Consider the following 17,992-nt stretch of genomic DNA (forward strand, 5'->3'; position numbering starts at 1 on the left):
GCATGTGGGTAGATTTATACTATGGGAGTGCTGATAGAGATCGATGTCCTCTCCCCATTCCAATAATACACACTGCAACTCCACTAAACAGCAATCTGCTGACTACACAACCCGACAACCTTTCACGCCACACAGAAAATCTTAATTGGGCAAAGCTGTGAGAGCGAGGGGTGTCCTCGTGGAGATGTGAGACAAAAGGCACGAAGCCATGAGTCTGGCTAGTAATCTTGGTCACATGTCCTCCCACTGCTTCTGTTTCCTGTCACTTACCATGTGCTATCAAATAAAGGCACTACTTCAAGCTGTTGAGATCTCCAGTATACGTGTGTATGAGAAAGACTTCGACATGTAAAGAGCAATAAGGGAAAGAGATCAAAGTTACTGAGCTGACTTGAAGAGGCTGGTATCCTCAGATCCACTTCAGCCTTTCCATCTGACTGTGTGTGTGAGTGACAGGCTGTCAACCTGAAGCTCTGATAACTGCATCCAGTGATGCTTGGTGACAAACCAGAAGGACCGAAAAAAGGAAAAAGACAGGATGTAGCAATCCTCTACAATTCTGAAACCATCACCCTCTGCTCTTCCTCTCACCTGCCTTTTCGTTTTCTTCAACTGCCGTTCTCCTGAAATCTATTTCACTTGTGATTAGTTCCTCACCCTCAAAAAGCACTTATGTGCAAATCTTTCTCTCTGATGTTTACACATTAATTTGTTTCAGCATGACACACACACACACACACACACACACACACACACACACACACACACACGCACACACACACGACACAGCACACACAACACACACACACACACACAGCACACACACACACACACACACACACACACACACACACACACACAGCACTACCACACACACACACACACAGCACACACACACACAACGACACACACACACACACACACCAACACCACACACACACACACACACACACATCACCCACACACACAACACACACACCACACACACACACACACAGCACACACACACACACACACACACACACACACAACACACACACACACACACACAGTATAAGTGCACTTGTTTTAATGAATACTCCCTACATGACAAAAACAAAGCTCTGTCTCCTATTGGACAACAAAGTCCATTTCCTTTATGTTGTGAGGTGGTGTATTTATGTTGTTCTTAAATTATCGACCAAAAACAGGCAGACATGTTTAAATGATTTTCAGGGCATCCTCCAACAAGTTTTATAGTTTTTCGCAACTGAATATCTACCATCCAGTTTTGCGTTCACTCCATCAGAAGAAAAAAAAAAAAGGGGTTATTTATAATTTAAAGGAAAGAAATACATCAATAAACCTCAATAAATACTGGATAAAGCATCTGCAGAAAGGTGACACATGTCATAATGAATCCAAAACGTTAATGTCTGTTCTCTGAGGTAAACACAGGTTATTTGAAATGCATGTACAAGAATAAATAGCAAAATCCTCTATAACCTTGAGCTGTTGATCTGAATTGTCTTTCTGAGGGTTTCCTTAGCGTATATCCCTGTGGATAAGGATGTAGTTAAGAACAAATGCACAGAGGATATCTTCCTTTTGGCACCCACTCCCCTTGTCTGGGTTTATACTGTAGGTATATTGGAAAGCTGCCGAGGCAATGCTGTTAAAGCAACAATGTAAGCAGCAGTTAAGTGGTGTCACTATCCTTTCCTCCTAATGAGACCGTGTTTCTATAGCTTTCTGTGCAGCAAAATAAGGACCAGTGAATCGTTTTTAACTTGCTCTGACATCTTACAACCTGGATGATGAAAACCACTGTACTGAGACAGGAAACTTAGCGTAGAAAAGATACATAAAATAAGAAAAATTATGATTTTTGTATTGGATATCAGAGGAGGTAAGGTGAGTCTATTGGTATTTCGTCTGGTCCAGAAGGTTACCCAACGTCTTGTCTTGGGAGGAAAGACGTGGCATTTTGTTAACAGTGCTTGAGATGAAAAAGTTGATATTTGGGCAGAAAGTTATGAATGAGTCAGCAATTGTCTTCTCCTGCACATTTAGAGTCCATATTTTACGGACCTTTTTAACACACACACATTCCTACTCAGTCAGCCTCACACATCATCAGAAAAGCCCTTTACTTCAAAGAGGACAAAAGAAAAAGGAAATCAGCTAAATGCTGGATCATTTGTGGAGTTAGTGAGCGTGAATTTTCAGACTGACAGTACTTTGTGTGTCTGAGCAGTATATGCGTTTCTGTGTGTACAGTGTGTGTGCGTGCGTGCACACCTAGTGACACCAGATGCAGTCTAAGAGTGTGAAATGCAGCTCATTCATCACAGTTGTCATCTATTCTGTACAGCCCAGGAGCATCTAAAGGCAGGGCCCTGATGAGCACAGAGAACCTCCACGGCCAGCACACCCCACCCCCCCCCCCACACACCCCACCCACACACACCACACCACACACACACACACACACACACACACACACCACACACACACACACACACACACACACACACACACACACACACACACACACACACACACACACACACACACACACACACACACACACACACACACACACACACACACACACACACACACACACACACACACACACACACACACACACACACACACACACACACACACACACACACAACACACACACACACACACACACACACACACACACACACACGCACACGCACACACACAAGGGACAAAAGGTATCCACTGTAAGAAAAGGATGTTGTTTAACGTCATACAAGGAAGTTTTGAGTTTTATTATTATTAATGTTTTTGCTTTCTGGAGGCCGTTGTTTAGCTCCAGATCGGAACACAATAAGGAGAATAATCTTCCAATCTGTACCAGAGCTAAACATCTGAGCTGTCAGAGAGTTAAGTGCGCTGAGATTCCAGAGAACAAAGACAATTATGTACTCAGTAGAGTCATTGTAATAGAGTCATGTCAAAATCAAGCACATTACATGATTACCATCTATTTCAAGTACCATGAGAAAAGGGGCATTTGGTTGGCTTTAGACATACTGTCGCTGTTGATGTCCAGATAAAACATTCAGTTAATGTTCTCCATTCAAACCCTTCATGCATTATTGAAAGATCTATACCAGAAACACAAATGAATTAGCCAAAAAATATAGACAAAAAGTCGCACATTAGCAAATCACACAGTGAACACACAGAGGTAGAAGGCAATAAAGGTAATGAGGGAGGCCATTGCCTGTTAGCAATTATTAGAAAGAACCCTACGTATTGTTTATTAACAGATACCTGGAGAGTAAGGGCCATCATTAGACTGTGAATGCTGCATCTGGTGACAGATACACAGCTGGTGGTAATGACATCTTTAGAAAAACAATGTAGCACATGAAATGTAGCACAAAGTCAAACTTGGTCAAAGTAAAAGTAGCTGATGGACAGATATAGATAGATACTATATTTACAACAGATACAAAGACAGAGATAATCAATACATCATTTAAAACCTAACTTACAGTGTATGTAACGAGTATTAAAAAGGGCTTAAACTCAGGTCAGCTTCTTTGTGAGTTAGAAACATCAGCGCTAGAGACTTGTAGAACGAGTTAAAAAGGTTACATAACTGATGATAATAATAATGTGTAGGGTATCTGATACTGTAGGAGCGACAGTATATGTGTGACTTTATCTAAACAATTAAAGGTAAGGCAGGTAATTCACTTCAGAAACACTTCTTGTTATATTGTGAATCTGTCACTGGTCAGAAAACACAATTTCCTGTGCAACAAACCCAAAAGCTGAGAGAGGTTCAGCTGCTCTATGTTTTTAGTGAACGTTGCCCATCATAACTGCACCAATTATGTTTCCAGGCTTTGAATGCATTGACGTCAACCTAACCCTAACCGAAACTACCCCTTATGTTTGTCCCACAAACATGTGGAGGTGTATTGATAACACATTGTGTAATAACTACGTTGGATGAACAGATTTAGTTGGAGTAGTTCATTGTAGTAAGACTTATTAAATCATTTTGATAGTAAATATAAAAGCACATCATGTAATTCTCTTTTGCTAACAGTTGGTTACATTGCCACCAAAAGCAACACAATGCTATATTATCTTCTCAGCACCACATGCCAAGTAATCAAGCTGTGTTTTATCTTCTGCACATACTCTTCTTTTTATTAAAAAAAATGCTAAAATCATAGCTCAACTTAGGAAAGGTTGTTTCTCCTTTCCATTTCCCTCAAATGTACAACATTGATTTTAAACTCACTTACAGAGATAAACATTTTGCATAAGCCTGATCTAAAGATATAATCTGGGACGGATTGAAGGGTTTTGTTTCGATGTGTTAGGAGTGATAACTCATCCATAAAAATGGGAGAATAAGTTGTTAGTCTGCTCTCATGGGTGACAGCTGTGAACCCACTGTGTAGTTGAGACAAAAGCATATTCAACACACTCTTCCTGTCACTGTCTTTAACCTGCTGCATCTCTGATTGTTCTGCTGTGAAGGTCCCTGATTCTCTATTCTGTACAAATTGTTACACCTTCACTGTCCTTGTCTGAAGGACGAAGAGCTACATCCCATACACACACATGCACGAAGACACAAACCACCACATGCACACGCACCGTCTCTGAGCCCTGCTGAATGTGAATTAACCTATGCTGTTTTACCGCTGATAAGAGCTTCAGACAAACATGCACACACACACACTTATTCAGTGAGCCTCATTGACTTTTTAATTATTTTCTTCCACACCCCCACTAGTCCCTCATTTCCTTTCCTCCTTCTCTCTCTCTGCCTCCTCATTTATGTTGTGTGTTGTAGTAAACTCTGAGGGCTCCTTACACATTAACTACAAACACTGACTTAATTGATGGGAATAATGCTGGTCTCTCTGGAGTAAACATTATCCCAAGAGCAACACAGCGTGGAGGAGCGGGAGCTATTTTCAAAATAACAATAAAGACAGAATCCTTTTCTCTTTCTTTCCCTTTACGCTGCCACACAGTTAGCTGTCGTCCCACAGACCCAACAGGGGGTTCTGGCCCATGTAGGAGGCTACAAGGCTAACCCACTTCCACACAGCACAGAGAACAAAGCAACGTCTTCATTTTCTTCTTCATGTCTATTCTGGATTTCCTGATCCTCTACCAAACGACTCTTGAATAAGACTTTTAAAAAAGAAAGGTGAATTATTTTTTTCACTCCTGGTTGAAATTAGTCATGCTCATAAGAAGACAGTGTGATGGAGAGGACACTGAAGGAAAAGAGAAGTCACTACAAAAGAAAGACTTAAAGCAGGATCTGTATCAATGTAATCTTTATCTGCTTTGTATATATAGGGAATTCTGCATATGGTTTAGAGCTGCAGGATCATCTTCAGCATCAAAGGTGACAAAATAAACTGTATGAGACACATACTTTTTAAATGATGCACTACTAGATCTTTTCATCCAGCTAGTGTCTGCTGCATACATGGACATGATGAGCAGAAAGTGGGGGTTTGCTTAATTAACTGTGAAGTGGAAGAGTGGCAGAACAAGAAGAAACGATGAAGAAGAAAAACAGAGAACAAATGAGTGGAAAGACAGGGAGGGCAGATTCATTAGAAGACTAGATGGGATTGTAGTAGATGGCAACCTGAGTGAAAATATCTCTGAGAGTTTAAAGTGTGTATAATGATGTTTCCTGACAAATAGTCCTGATTAGTGTCTTTCAAAACATTATGGCTCAGAAATAATGCACCAACAAACAAGACAACATAATTTCCTTGAAATGAATGTGAATACTGGAGAGAATTGTAGATTGAGAAGAAGCAGCATTAGTGGATTGTTAGATAAAACACCTCCAACTCCTGATGTTGTTTTGAAATCTACTCAGATAATCAGATTATTGTGGACTGACTGCTCACTGTATTACAACAGTGTTTGTTATTTTGGTTGGGCTATATACAGATGCAGCTGTTTATGTTTTCCTGACAAAAGTAGCTGCTCAAGGAGAGTTTACTGGCCACAGAATAATGGGACCTGTAGTATTAGAATGATTCTTTGCTAATATGTTTACAATGGGGGAAGCTAAATCAACCAGGACTGAAATACTAGGCATCACAACTTTAAGGATAAAAGCTTGGGCTGTCATGGTTCGTAATCAAACTCCAGCCCCTAACATCAGCCTGACCTCGACCTCAGAATGGCACGCTGCTTCCACCTGCTACTTAAGGAGGACAGTCATTATCTTCACAATCCCAATTACCAAGAGGGTCAACAAAGGTAAACATTAGCTGTTTCATGTCCATGAACCAACAACATGTATGGATTGCAGCAAGGCTTTCTATCTAACACTGTAGCAGCCAAGAAGGGAGGAAAGTGAGGGAGACGGTAACTGGAAATAAAGACTTAACAGGCGCTTTGATCAAAGTACTGACTAATACAATGGAAATGACATGGCAAGATAGGCTTTTAATAAACCGAATAGGAGATGAGATGTAATAATACAAGCACTAAAAGAGAAGAGTTCTTCATAACTGTCAAGTGTGGAATGGACAGCATTTTGCCGCCGCTCCATTGGTAACAAAGCCAGATCTGCCCTCTCTTATTTCCAAAGACCAAGAACAGATTGTCTCAGTAAAGAAATGCATTTCATATTCAAGATATATCTATATTAAAAAGGAGAACCTTCAATTAAACAAATGTAGAATACAAAAACAGCGTTTGTTTGTTCAGCAGCAAAGGGCTGAGATTAGGAAGAGGCAGAAGAGGAATATTGTTCAAAGTTATGAAGTGTTTTTCTTTGGTTGCAGGGAATTCTTCAGGGAGTCGTCGTCACTTAAACTTACAGTAGAGCACATCTGTCCTCTAAAAATGGAAACGGAAAAGATGTAGACAGACACTACTCTTCTATCTTTTACTATATTTTCAATTGTGCTGAGTCATATTGCAAGTTTCTTACGATTACAGAAGGGGTCTATTTTTAGGTTCTCCTGCAAGGTAACATTTTAACACTACATCAGAATGACTTGGAGTGAGCAACCTGTTTGCTCTCTATATGAGCCATGTGGTGATGTCAGAGCAATGCAGAGCTCTGGAGAGGGAGAGACTTACCCCAGTACAGGTCATGAAAAGTGGAGTCTGGAAACTCTGCCCTCACGAACGTAACCACCCCGTCTATCCTGCTACACAGCACAGGCAGATCGTACACCATGACTGGGCAACAGTCCATATTTCATCTCTGAGACATTGACAAGAAGATTGACCGTCTTGCCAGCGGTCCTTATGCCAGCTCGGATCACTGAAAAGAGCCGGGCCTGGCCTCCCTCTCATCTTCGCTTAGAGACGAGCACTCCTGAAACGCCCATTTTATGCAGTCGGCTATTTCAAATTCCTTAGCACCCTATTCCTGTTAAAAGCCTCTCCTTTGTCTTCGTTTTGAGAGTGAAATAAGACTCCCTGGATGAGTAGCAATGCAAACTGTGTGTCAGTGTCTCTGGCTTAAATGTCCATTTTATTTCAGCCTCCAGCAAACAACTCCGGCATATATTTCGCATCTGTGCTTCTCTGCTGTCTCTTTCCTTCTCCTCCCCTCTCTCAGAATTGGTTGGTTGGTTGAAGAGCCTTCAGAGAGCTCATTGTTACCGTGTAAGTGTCAGCGTCAGAGACCAACAGCTAAAAATACCTCTGCTCTGTCAAAGTGCAAGCCTTGAATAATTGAGTTCAATTCAAACAACAAGAAGCAACTACTGTACAAGCTCATTGACAGCTCATCACCACACACCTTTAAGTCAAGGTTAAGACAAGCAGAGAGGAATCTGAAAAAAACACAGACAAACAAACACAAGTGTTCTAAGAATGAGAAAGGAAGTGTTCAGTACAGGTACAAACTTTCCTAAAATATTGAAAGAAAGAGCATTGATGTTTCTAGCGGTTCATCCCTCCTTTCTCTCACTTCCTTTCCTGTAACCTCTCTTCTGTACACTTGTGAATAAAGGTTATACAAAAGAGTTTACAAGCAGCATTCATGTTGCAGATATGAGATTGAGATTTTTAAACCTTAATATTAGCAGCAAAAAGAAGTCCGAAGTATAAAATCAAGGATCTTTTATCATCATTCCTGATTGTACGATGTTCATGGAATACGAGTTGTGTGCAAAGCTTCTTTCTCCTTCTTTCCAATGCTTTATAAGGCCGAATATTGTAATGAACTTCAAAGGGGAATATTGCTCAGAGAGAGATGAAGGGAGGGAGAGTAAGACACGGAGAACAAAAAAAGGGATGCCTAGGTATAAAGATAGGCACGGGATTAGTCATGTCAAGTCAGAGCTATAAGCTGCTGTGTGTGTGTGTTTGAATTTGTGTGGTTGTATGTGTTGTCAAGTCATGGTGATTAAAGAGTTTATGTAAACAAATGATTCAACCGACGCTGAAGGGGTGTAGATAATTACTACAGAGCAGCCATGACACTGTGACATAGACCTTTAGAGAGATATGCAGAAACCTGTGCATGTGTATACGTGCATTTATGTTTTGTGTGGGCCTGTGTGCGAGTGACCTGCTGTCCTCCAATACGGGCCCTGTCAAACCTGATATGTCTCTGCTCCACTGCGAGACCTGCTTCAGCTTTGATTCATTGTTCAAATTGCCCGCCATCTATTATGATTTGATATGGATCTGTCCTCCAGAGAGAGAGAGATGGCTCAACACACTCCACTGACTTCTGATGAAAAGTACAGATAGGGGCCATCACTCTGCTGCGAACAAACAAACACAACACTCACACAAGCCCCCACACACCTTGGGGTGTGTCACTGTAGGACACTTCACATGGACTTCTTTTTGCAGGGGTAAACGGCAGGACTCCTCTGGAAGTGCCAGGCTATTACACTGACTCAGCTTAACTTTCATACCAAGACATGTCTTCCCACCTCTCTCTCTCCCCCTCTCTAACCCTCCTCCCCTCTCTCTTTCTAATAAAATGGATTAGTTGGCTATGCTAATCTAACTGCTGACTCCACACAGAATATAGACAATAACTAAAGTGTGTATGTGCATTAGCATACATGTGTAAAAAAAGCCTTCCATTTGTATGCTTGTGCACTGCTCTGTAGTGTCAGCATTTGCATACTCACTGCACTTCACCACCAGAGAGTTTCTGACTGAACTCAATATCTACGTAATGTGCTATCTGGACACATTTATACATTCGATAGAGGACTAAACTGAGAGTAGTTTGTCATTGAAAGCTAAATGATTTTTTGTTTTTATATAAGCTTTCTTAGTTTAACCTTTGAGAACATTAAACAACTGCAGGACTGAATACATCTGAACAATTAGACATAATATAGAATAGCTGCTATAATGAATCACAGCACAAGATGGACAAGGTGACTGTGATAGCAGATAGGGCTTGTTGAGGGATGAGGACACACGTGAAGATCAGAGCAAATATGTGTTGTTGTTTTTTGTTGTTGTCTTTGTATTCAAATGGTTATTCTAATTTATTTGTATGCAGCAGCTGTAGGTTTTCATTCTGCCACAAACACAGATTTGGATTTAGGCTGCTTGTTTTCAAAAATCCTGGAAAGAACTCTACTTAAACAGAAGAATAACATATGCATATATCAATTAAATAAACTCACTTTGAAAAAAGGTACAAATAATATAATGATGTTACATTTGGCAGGCCAAAAGCTACTGCACTGTTCTAAAGCGTGCAACTTAAGCTTCATTTTGTCTCAGTTCACAGCTTGTCTTGAACTGCCATTGACTAATCCTCCAAAGCCTACAAAGAAGGTAAACAAGGAGCAGAGGGAAAGGTGTGTGCTAAGAAATACGCAGGTGTAATCAACATGTCTTCGATGTGACTGGCCCTTAACACACAAAAACATTCATTTTCATCATGTTAGTGAAACATTGTGTGTGAAGGGCTGGAGGTCGACCCGTTCTTGAAATGCTGATGACTTGACAAAGATGGGCAAACAGAAGGAAAGATAAAGGGAAAGTGGAAGAGTGGTGATGAAAAAGAGAGAAAGGGTTTAAGATGCAGTTGTTCCTGTCAAAATGTCAAGAGCAACGACAACATATTCTGGTCTGTCTTTTTGTTCTGATGTTCCAAAGGCACTCATCTCCAAGCAAACATTACTTCCATGATTACATATTGTGTACATCTTTAATTATTTAGTCAAGCCTTTGTATTAATGTCTCAATTTTGTAGTATGTGGAAACGTGAACATTGTTGTCCATATTGTTCTGCTTTAACCTAAAAACAGAACAGCTTTCTAATAAGGAAGCTTCACTAACTGTAGCTATATAAACACAGTCAGCTGGATTTGGCTTCAATCATATTTGCAAAGCAACATTAAAATAGAGCCCTCAATATTTGTCTGTTAAGGTGTTAATGCCCATAACAGATTTTCAAATCAATGACATTGCAAAACAGGCTCAGATTACTGATATCCATCATTGTAATAGGCAAGGGCTTATTATACTTGCACCTTTGGTATATGTGGGGAAGAACCACGCCACAAATAGCCCATACTATTGGGGAAAGTTGCACAATTCTGACCAGTCGTCTCCCTGTATTCTCCCTCACAGATCCAGTGCACCATCTCTGTCCCGTGTCTCCTCTCTCCTCCGTCCTTCCCTCCAACTTCCACTTCCTATGTCAGTCTCAGCTGCCGCAGCAACGCTGATGTTTAAGCATTCTGGGGGAGTGCAGACACACTCCAAAACTTCTTAATGGGCAAGCTAAAAATAGCTCAGGCTGGATCTGACTGGGCTGATTCATGCGGCTGTGAGTCATTCAATGTGCCGCGGTGTGAGAAGAGCAAGGGAATACAGTGAACGAGCACAAAGAGGAAAGGAATAAAACTTTGTTTGCTTGTTAAAACATCAAATCATCGAGAAAATCAGGATTGCTTTTCCCATCACAGGGAAAATGTGCATTACAATGCTGTGTGTGTGTGTGTGTGTGGTGTGTGTGTGGTGTGTGTGTGTGTGTGTGTGTGTGTGTGTGTGTGTGTGTGTGTGGTGTGTGTGTGTGTGTGTGTATATGGAGGTCTATAAGGACATTTGAGGCTGCGGGGCACCTACTGTAAGAAACATTAAGGGCGTGGTATAATGGGAAACTGGGGCTGGTAAAAAGTGCATCGCTGTTTCATTTACCATTTGTCCGAATTGTTCTCTTAATTGGCTATAGCAAGCCTGTTCTTGTTGACGGATAGGGGGGGGGGGGGGGTCTTTAGGCTGGAGGGCTGTAGATACCAACAGATTGTAGCCAGCAGATTACAGTATTATAGCTGGAATGAGTGGCCCCCAGCAATTTTGCTAGTGTCATTGAAAGGGAAGAGCAGTTCATACTCACATCATTATCCCCTCCATTACCACGGGGTAAACATCTACTATTAACCCCCACATACAGACCAGCTGTGTGTGTGTGTTGTGTGTGTGTGTGGGTGGGTTGTGTGTGTGTGGTGTGTGTGTGTGTGTGTGTGTGTGTGTGTGTGTGTGTGTGTGTGTGAGGGAATGGGGTGTTAGTAGGACGGGGAAGGTTATTCAGGCATCTATTACAGATTTAGAAAAATAAAAACGTTGACACGGCACACCTTCCCAACACATACCATTTGCCCACAGCGTTTCTCCACTGCATCACTCATTGAACTCCTAATGAATTCAATCAATAGTCTTTGCTTTTCGCCCTCATTTTCTCCATCATTCGCTCGTGCCCTCCTCGCTCCTATTTGTTTTACCCCTTGGTTTCTACACTTTGTCTTTGTTCCCCCCCCCCCCCCTCTGTCCCCTGGAGCAGCGGTTGAAGATGAACTGTTGGCTGCAGCTGGCCCCCCCGCTCTGAGAGAGACAGGGGCAGCGTGGTGACAGATAACAGCCCAGATGGTTTAAGCTGTGCCTCTCTCACATGGTCACCTGCTTCCTCTCTCGGTCTCTCTATTCCTTGATGGCTGCCTCTACCTATCCCCCTGTCGCTCGCCCAAACTGAAACAGCTTTTTCCATCATCCCATTTTTTATTTTGTCTCTAGTCCAGTTTCCATCATTGCTCTTTTAAACCTGGCAGAGAGGATTGAAAAGAGATGGAGGCAGAGATAAATCAGGAGGGATGGCACTTTCAGAGTCATGACTCATGGGTGATGTACAGTGGCAGAATGAGAGAGGGAGGGAGGGAGGGAGGGAGGGAGGGAGGGAGGGAGGGAGCAGCAGTATTTGGGTTACTTAATTGTAGACAAGGCTGTCTTTGCTGCTTCACTAGGCTGAGACATATTGCCCTAACTGTCAGTGACGCCTCGATGGTTGCCTTCAGATAAACAACTATGAGTGTGTAATTCTGCTGTTGTATTACCGTTGATGAATCTAAAGATGATGATGAGATTTGCTTTGAAATGCCTCAGTAGATTCAGAAATTAGCATGTTATTGAATAATATATTAAACATTGCACTGTATAATACACTTTCATTTTGATCATTAAATACAATTATATTTAAATCCCCATTAACTGCACGTAGCTTTTCTAGATTTTGGACTAAATGGATAACATTCAGATTGTACAAAGACTTATTTTGGTGTATTGTGTATCCAGAGAAAACACATTTAAATCATTTGAAAGGTGATGCTTTTGCATTGATTGTGTATGGCGGAAAAACGCTTCTAGGGCCAATGTGCGCCATGTGATGCTGCAATACTGTGTGTGACCACAATGCCATACATTTCCTAACAACCCGGCAGCATCGTTCTTGTGGGTCCAGTTAAAGTATTTAGTGAAACACAAGTTTGACATTCTTTATGTTAACTTAATGTGACATATTTCCGGGTTAACTGGCTTATGTGTCTGGAGTTTAATGATAAGAGGGATTTTAATCAACAGTAGGCATGGTTTCAAACAGAGCGATACACTATGTTGTTGTTAAGATACAGAGCTGTACAGGACTGTTTGCCTCCACTGTCATCTGTGTGAGTAGATTATATTGTGAAGGACAAGAGAGGCATGAATGAATCAGGCAAATTGACTTCCAAACACACCTCCTCCAATCTCTCTCGGCAAGCTACTACAAAACCAATAGCTGATGCTATGATAGATGATAGAGGTTTATATGCTAGGGTTTGGAAGTCGCCTTAACCTAATGGATTTATTGATATATAAGCTTGGAGTTGAAGATGAGTCATCCAAACTAGTTTTCTTAGAAGAGAAAGAAGAGGACATTTAACTTATATTTTGCACATAACAAAACATATCGAAACAATACACGCGGGAACCCACTGAGCATTTAAATGTGCCTTGTGTTTAAGCATTTTAATTAACAGCAGGAATACATTCACGCTGAGGATTAAAAACTAATATCAAATAGAAACAACAATAGAGTCGTAGAGGAAGGACAAAGAAGTCAGAAGACACACTAATTGCTAAGAAACAGGACACGGAGGGTTCTGAGTTTTTCAGGATTTATGAGTGAGTCCGGCTCAATATCAGGCCCATCTCCCTCCCTCCCTCTACTCGTTCTTTTTCTCTCTGAAAGACACGCTCTGCTGTCTCCACTTTGCTGTCCTTTAGAGTACGCTCCACCATCCGTCTCCCCCGCTATCTGGCCCTTTCTTTCCCACCTTCCCCTATCTTTTTCTCACAATGCATTTAAATGGGGTATTTAGAGATTCCGTCCTTGCTCATCTCTTCGCACAAACTTCAATGTAACCTCAATCCTTCAACAACCGTTTGAAAAGGAAAATACCCCGGTTCCTTGAAGAAATAGGTCCCAGGAGATGTATGATGAGCACACATGGAGTGGGGAGATTTGTATGACAAACTTACGTGGCCCACTTCCAAGATATTCACTCACAGCAGCATCTCCTTGAACCTTTTTACACAATGACCAGATGTGTTGATTAAGCTGCACATGTTGTTGCCTCTGACACTACGAAATGTGCCATCTGCTAATTAAATGAGTAAACGGGGATGTGGTCGAATTAGTCTGATGTAGTAGGAGTTTACAAAGGGTTCCTTTTTCATTTGTCACAGTGGGATTGATCATAATCAGCATATAGGAAGTGTTTATTAAAATAAAGATGACCTTTAAACAGATGTACAGTGTTAATGTGCCTTCATTGGTGACTGCAAGATGGGGACTGTTTTTCAGTTGTTTCATTGTGATTTTTTTTGTTTTACTGCCTGAATGATATTGAGTGATTTTAAAGCCAAACTATTATTCTGCTGTCCGACAAATGATTAGCTTTCTAAAACATCAGGGGTTACAGTAATGACACATTTTGGTGATTGTTTCTCTAAGTCGTCTCAAGCACGATTGCTTCTTACTTTCATGAAACATCTGAAATTCAAGGTCAGGAACATTCTCAGTTGACTGATCCCAGACATTGCGGGAAATGATAATAATCAGATAAGACAGGTTCTGGGGAAGGGGTAACACCAACAATACATGTTCACCAAACATCATGGAGGTGTAGTTTGCCGTACGATTTTAACTTGTCAACAGTCAAATGAAGCATGGAGCATTTCAAACCAAGAACATAATAAGTAATAAAATGTTTATATAAACTGTCAGTTTACTGGTACATCTCTTTAGACTAGTCTACATGTGTTGAACACGAGCTAGCGAACAGCCTGACCTTTTCAGTGCACCTGTTTCATTACTGTAAGCACTAATCAAGTGACCCTAAGAGCTGGACAATATTTGGTGAAAATCTCAAAGAAGTCAGCAGTCACCATGGGAGGCAAATGTCAGCTATTGAAGGAGGAAGTAAAAGCTTTTAACATTTTAAGGAAAATAGATTGTTAACTTTTATGGAGTATAAGATAACACCATCTTACATTGTCATATTGGATCTGTGAACAGGGAAGAACTGTGATAAAAAAATGATCTGGCAGATTAACTAGTTAAAAAAAAGGAATTGCAAATTGTATTTAATTGAAAAGACAAGCTTATGACCAGTGCAGCATGATGTTTCTTACATGTGAATGATATGATGCCCCACAGCAGCAGGGGGTCAGGTGTGGATGAGATTCACTCTGCTATAATGAAAGCTGATTGGTCTCTCTTCACTTAGACACCTATTCAATGTTGCGTGGAGATTGAGGAAGGTGCCTGCAGAATGGAGGACTGATGGCGATGACCATTTTTAAATTACAGGGGTGTGCTGCTAGAACCAGTTCCTTCAGCAAACACTGTGGCGGTTAGCAGTGAGGATGATGGTTACCTTTCTAGTTTGGGGTATTTACTATTAATAAACAGTGACAATCACTTCACTTCAGATATAAAACAAAATATGTTGTCTTTTTTTTGTTTATTTGCTTCAAATACATGCAGATGTTCTGACACCATAGCAACAGCTATAGGCAGGGCTGCACATAACTGGTACGCAGGTGCGCATGCGCACCCCGCCAAAAAAGGAGTACCGGATCATTTGAAAAAAGGCGCATTTGCGCACCAACATTGAGAGAGAGAGAGGAGAGAGAGAGAAAAAGAAAGAGAGAGAGAGAGATAGAAAAGAGAGAAGAGAGAGAGATATTTGTTGCATAAGAACTGTTAAGATATAAGGGTTTCCCACACAGACTTTACTTGGGCGGGCCGCCCAGGTATATTAACGGCCGCCAAGTATAATTTGCAAACCATTTAGGTTTAATTTTTTAATCCGTCCGCGAGCACGACGGCATCTGCGATCCCTCGCTCTATCCCTCGCTATCGCGTGAAGGGTCTGCTTTATGCACTCCGCACAGTAACCCTGCTGCGAGGCTCTGGCGAACAGTTCATCAGAGTGCTCACTAGCGCACCTCCCTCCATTCATAAAGTCAAGTACCCCTCAAAAGGTCCGGTTTATTTCATTTTAAGGATGCGCACCAAGCAACATCTCCAGGTGCTCCTTTGAGAACCAGGGCAAAAAGGTTATGGCACCCTGGCTATAGGACATATTTTGCTTCTCAGCACCATGGACAGCGTCACTGTAAAAACACCCAGGCAACACACACTACAGCGAGATAGAAACATGTTGCAGTGGGACAGTATGAGTGCACAGTGTGTGTGTGTGTGTGTGTGTGTGTGTGTGGTGTGTGTGTGTGTGTGTGTGTGTGTGTGTGTGTGTGTGTGTGTGTGCATGTGTGTGCATGATGAGGCCTTACCTAGCCGCGGGTCAACTGCCTCTTCTGAACTTCTTCCACATAGTCTGCTGGAAACCATCCTGTCCTCCCTTTGACAGTGCCTTCCCAGAATCCTCCTTCCCCTATACTCAGCACTGTAAAGAGAAAAATAATATTGTCAAACATTGAAATAAAACTTTCTTAGTTGTCATTATTGTGAGGTTGTGGAGCCTTGAAAAAGAGACAAAGAAGGACAAAGTGAGATATTTAGGTCTCCATTGTTCGGGTGCCTGTACACAGAGGGAGACATTTTACAGACGTTACCCAGATAAAAGACAGAAATAACTGTAATCGGAATAAAATGGTCCGTAGTTTATGAACCATACCAAGGTGCTTTGACAACATAGGATGTATTCTCTTTAATGCCAATAAACAACTTTTGAATTAGAAAAATAAAGTGAAAGAAAGACTTAATATTAAAGGGACAGAGTTGAGGGAAAAAACATTAAGGTCAACAAGAAAAAGAAAAGGGGAGAGAGAGCTAGAAGGCGGTGAGGAGAAGGAGAGAGATTCCTTCTAAGCTCCGCTGTGGTAATTAGAGATGAATGTATACTGTAGTTGATATTGATCTTCCCTGCAGGACTGAGCCAGAACGCTCATTACACACACACACACACACACACAACACACACACACACACCCACAACCACACACACACACACACACACACACACACACACACACACACACACACACACACACACACACACACACACACACACACACACACCCCACACACACACACACACACCACACACCACACACACACACCACACACCCACACACACACACACAACACACACACACACACAACACACACCACACACACACACACACACACACACACACACACACACACACCACACCACACCACAACACACCACAACACACACACACCCACACACAACACACAAACACACACACCTTAGATATCACCAGCTGGAGCTGAAGCTTTGCCTGAGCGAGCTCTTCTTCTAAACCGGTTGCTAGTTACGACAGTATGATGTTGCAGCCAGAAGACAGCCTGCTAAATGATGCAGTCTACTTCCTCCAAACTATTTTCTCCTCCAGCATGGGGACATGTCACGGTGATGTCACCGGAGGCACTATGGGTAGCGGTCAGCTGAACTTCATCTTCACTCACATGATAGTAAAAGTTCAAAGTTCAAATATCAGCCATTCACACTTGCTGCATAGTGTTACATATTTCTTAAATACTTTCTACTACTGTGCCCACATCTTACTACCCCTAAAGTCTATTCACATCCTGCGCAGACACAAACATGTGTGAGGCTAGGCAGGATTGTGTTTTAGGACACTGTGTGTTTCAATAGAATATAATTCAATTATACAAATATCCTGGTGGGTCACAAGTCTGTGTCTGGACTGGATATACTCCCTCCCTCTGCCCGGCTATACATCCACTAGCTAACAGAGAAGTGGCTTGCAAAAGGGGAGAACGGCTGTTTATACTTCCAGCTGTAAAAACAGGACACTCAGCACACAGAGGATACATGGACTGATCCCTCTCTCTGATCGTAGCTTAACACAACTTTACCCAGCCCGTCTCCTGAGAATAGTCTCTTTATTTCCCTGTTCAAACCCTTTATTCTCTCTCTCTCTCTCCCACAATGTGCCGTGTCAACATGACTTTCTCTCCCAGTCCCCTTCACTGTTTTTCTGAATGATTTCTTAGTCCTCTCTCCATCCCATTATTTGTACCTGTCGCTGTGTCTGTCGGTACTGTAATGGTGTCCCTGAAGCAGTGCTCTCTGTTCCCCATTGACAGAAATGAAATAAAAGGTGAGACCTCTGATTGATCTTCCAGGCC

General features: G+C 41.7%; 1 protein-coding gene across 1 annotated transcript in view; it reads right to left on the minus strand.

Moving 5' to 3' along the window:
- shank3a (SH3 and multiple ankyrin repeat domains 3a) overlaps nucleotides 1-17,992 on the minus strand; it is a 242,261-nt gene that overhangs the window by 24,836 nt on the left and 199,433 nt on the right. The window contains 2 exon segments of the mRNA XM_034215672.1: nucleotides 16,144-16,158; nucleotides 16,161-16,256. Coding sequence (XP_034071563.1) covers nucleotides 16,144-16,158; nucleotides 16,161-16,256 — 111 coding nt within the window.

Source organism: Gymnodraco acuticeps, unplaced genomic scaffold, assembly GCF_902827175.1.
Source record: "Gymnodraco acuticeps unplaced genomic scaffold, fGymAcu1.1, whole genome shotgun sequence".
Classification (NCBI taxonomy): domain Eukaryota; kingdom Metazoa; phylum Chordata; class Actinopteri; order Perciformes; family Bathydraconidae; genus Gymnodraco; species Gymnodraco acuticeps.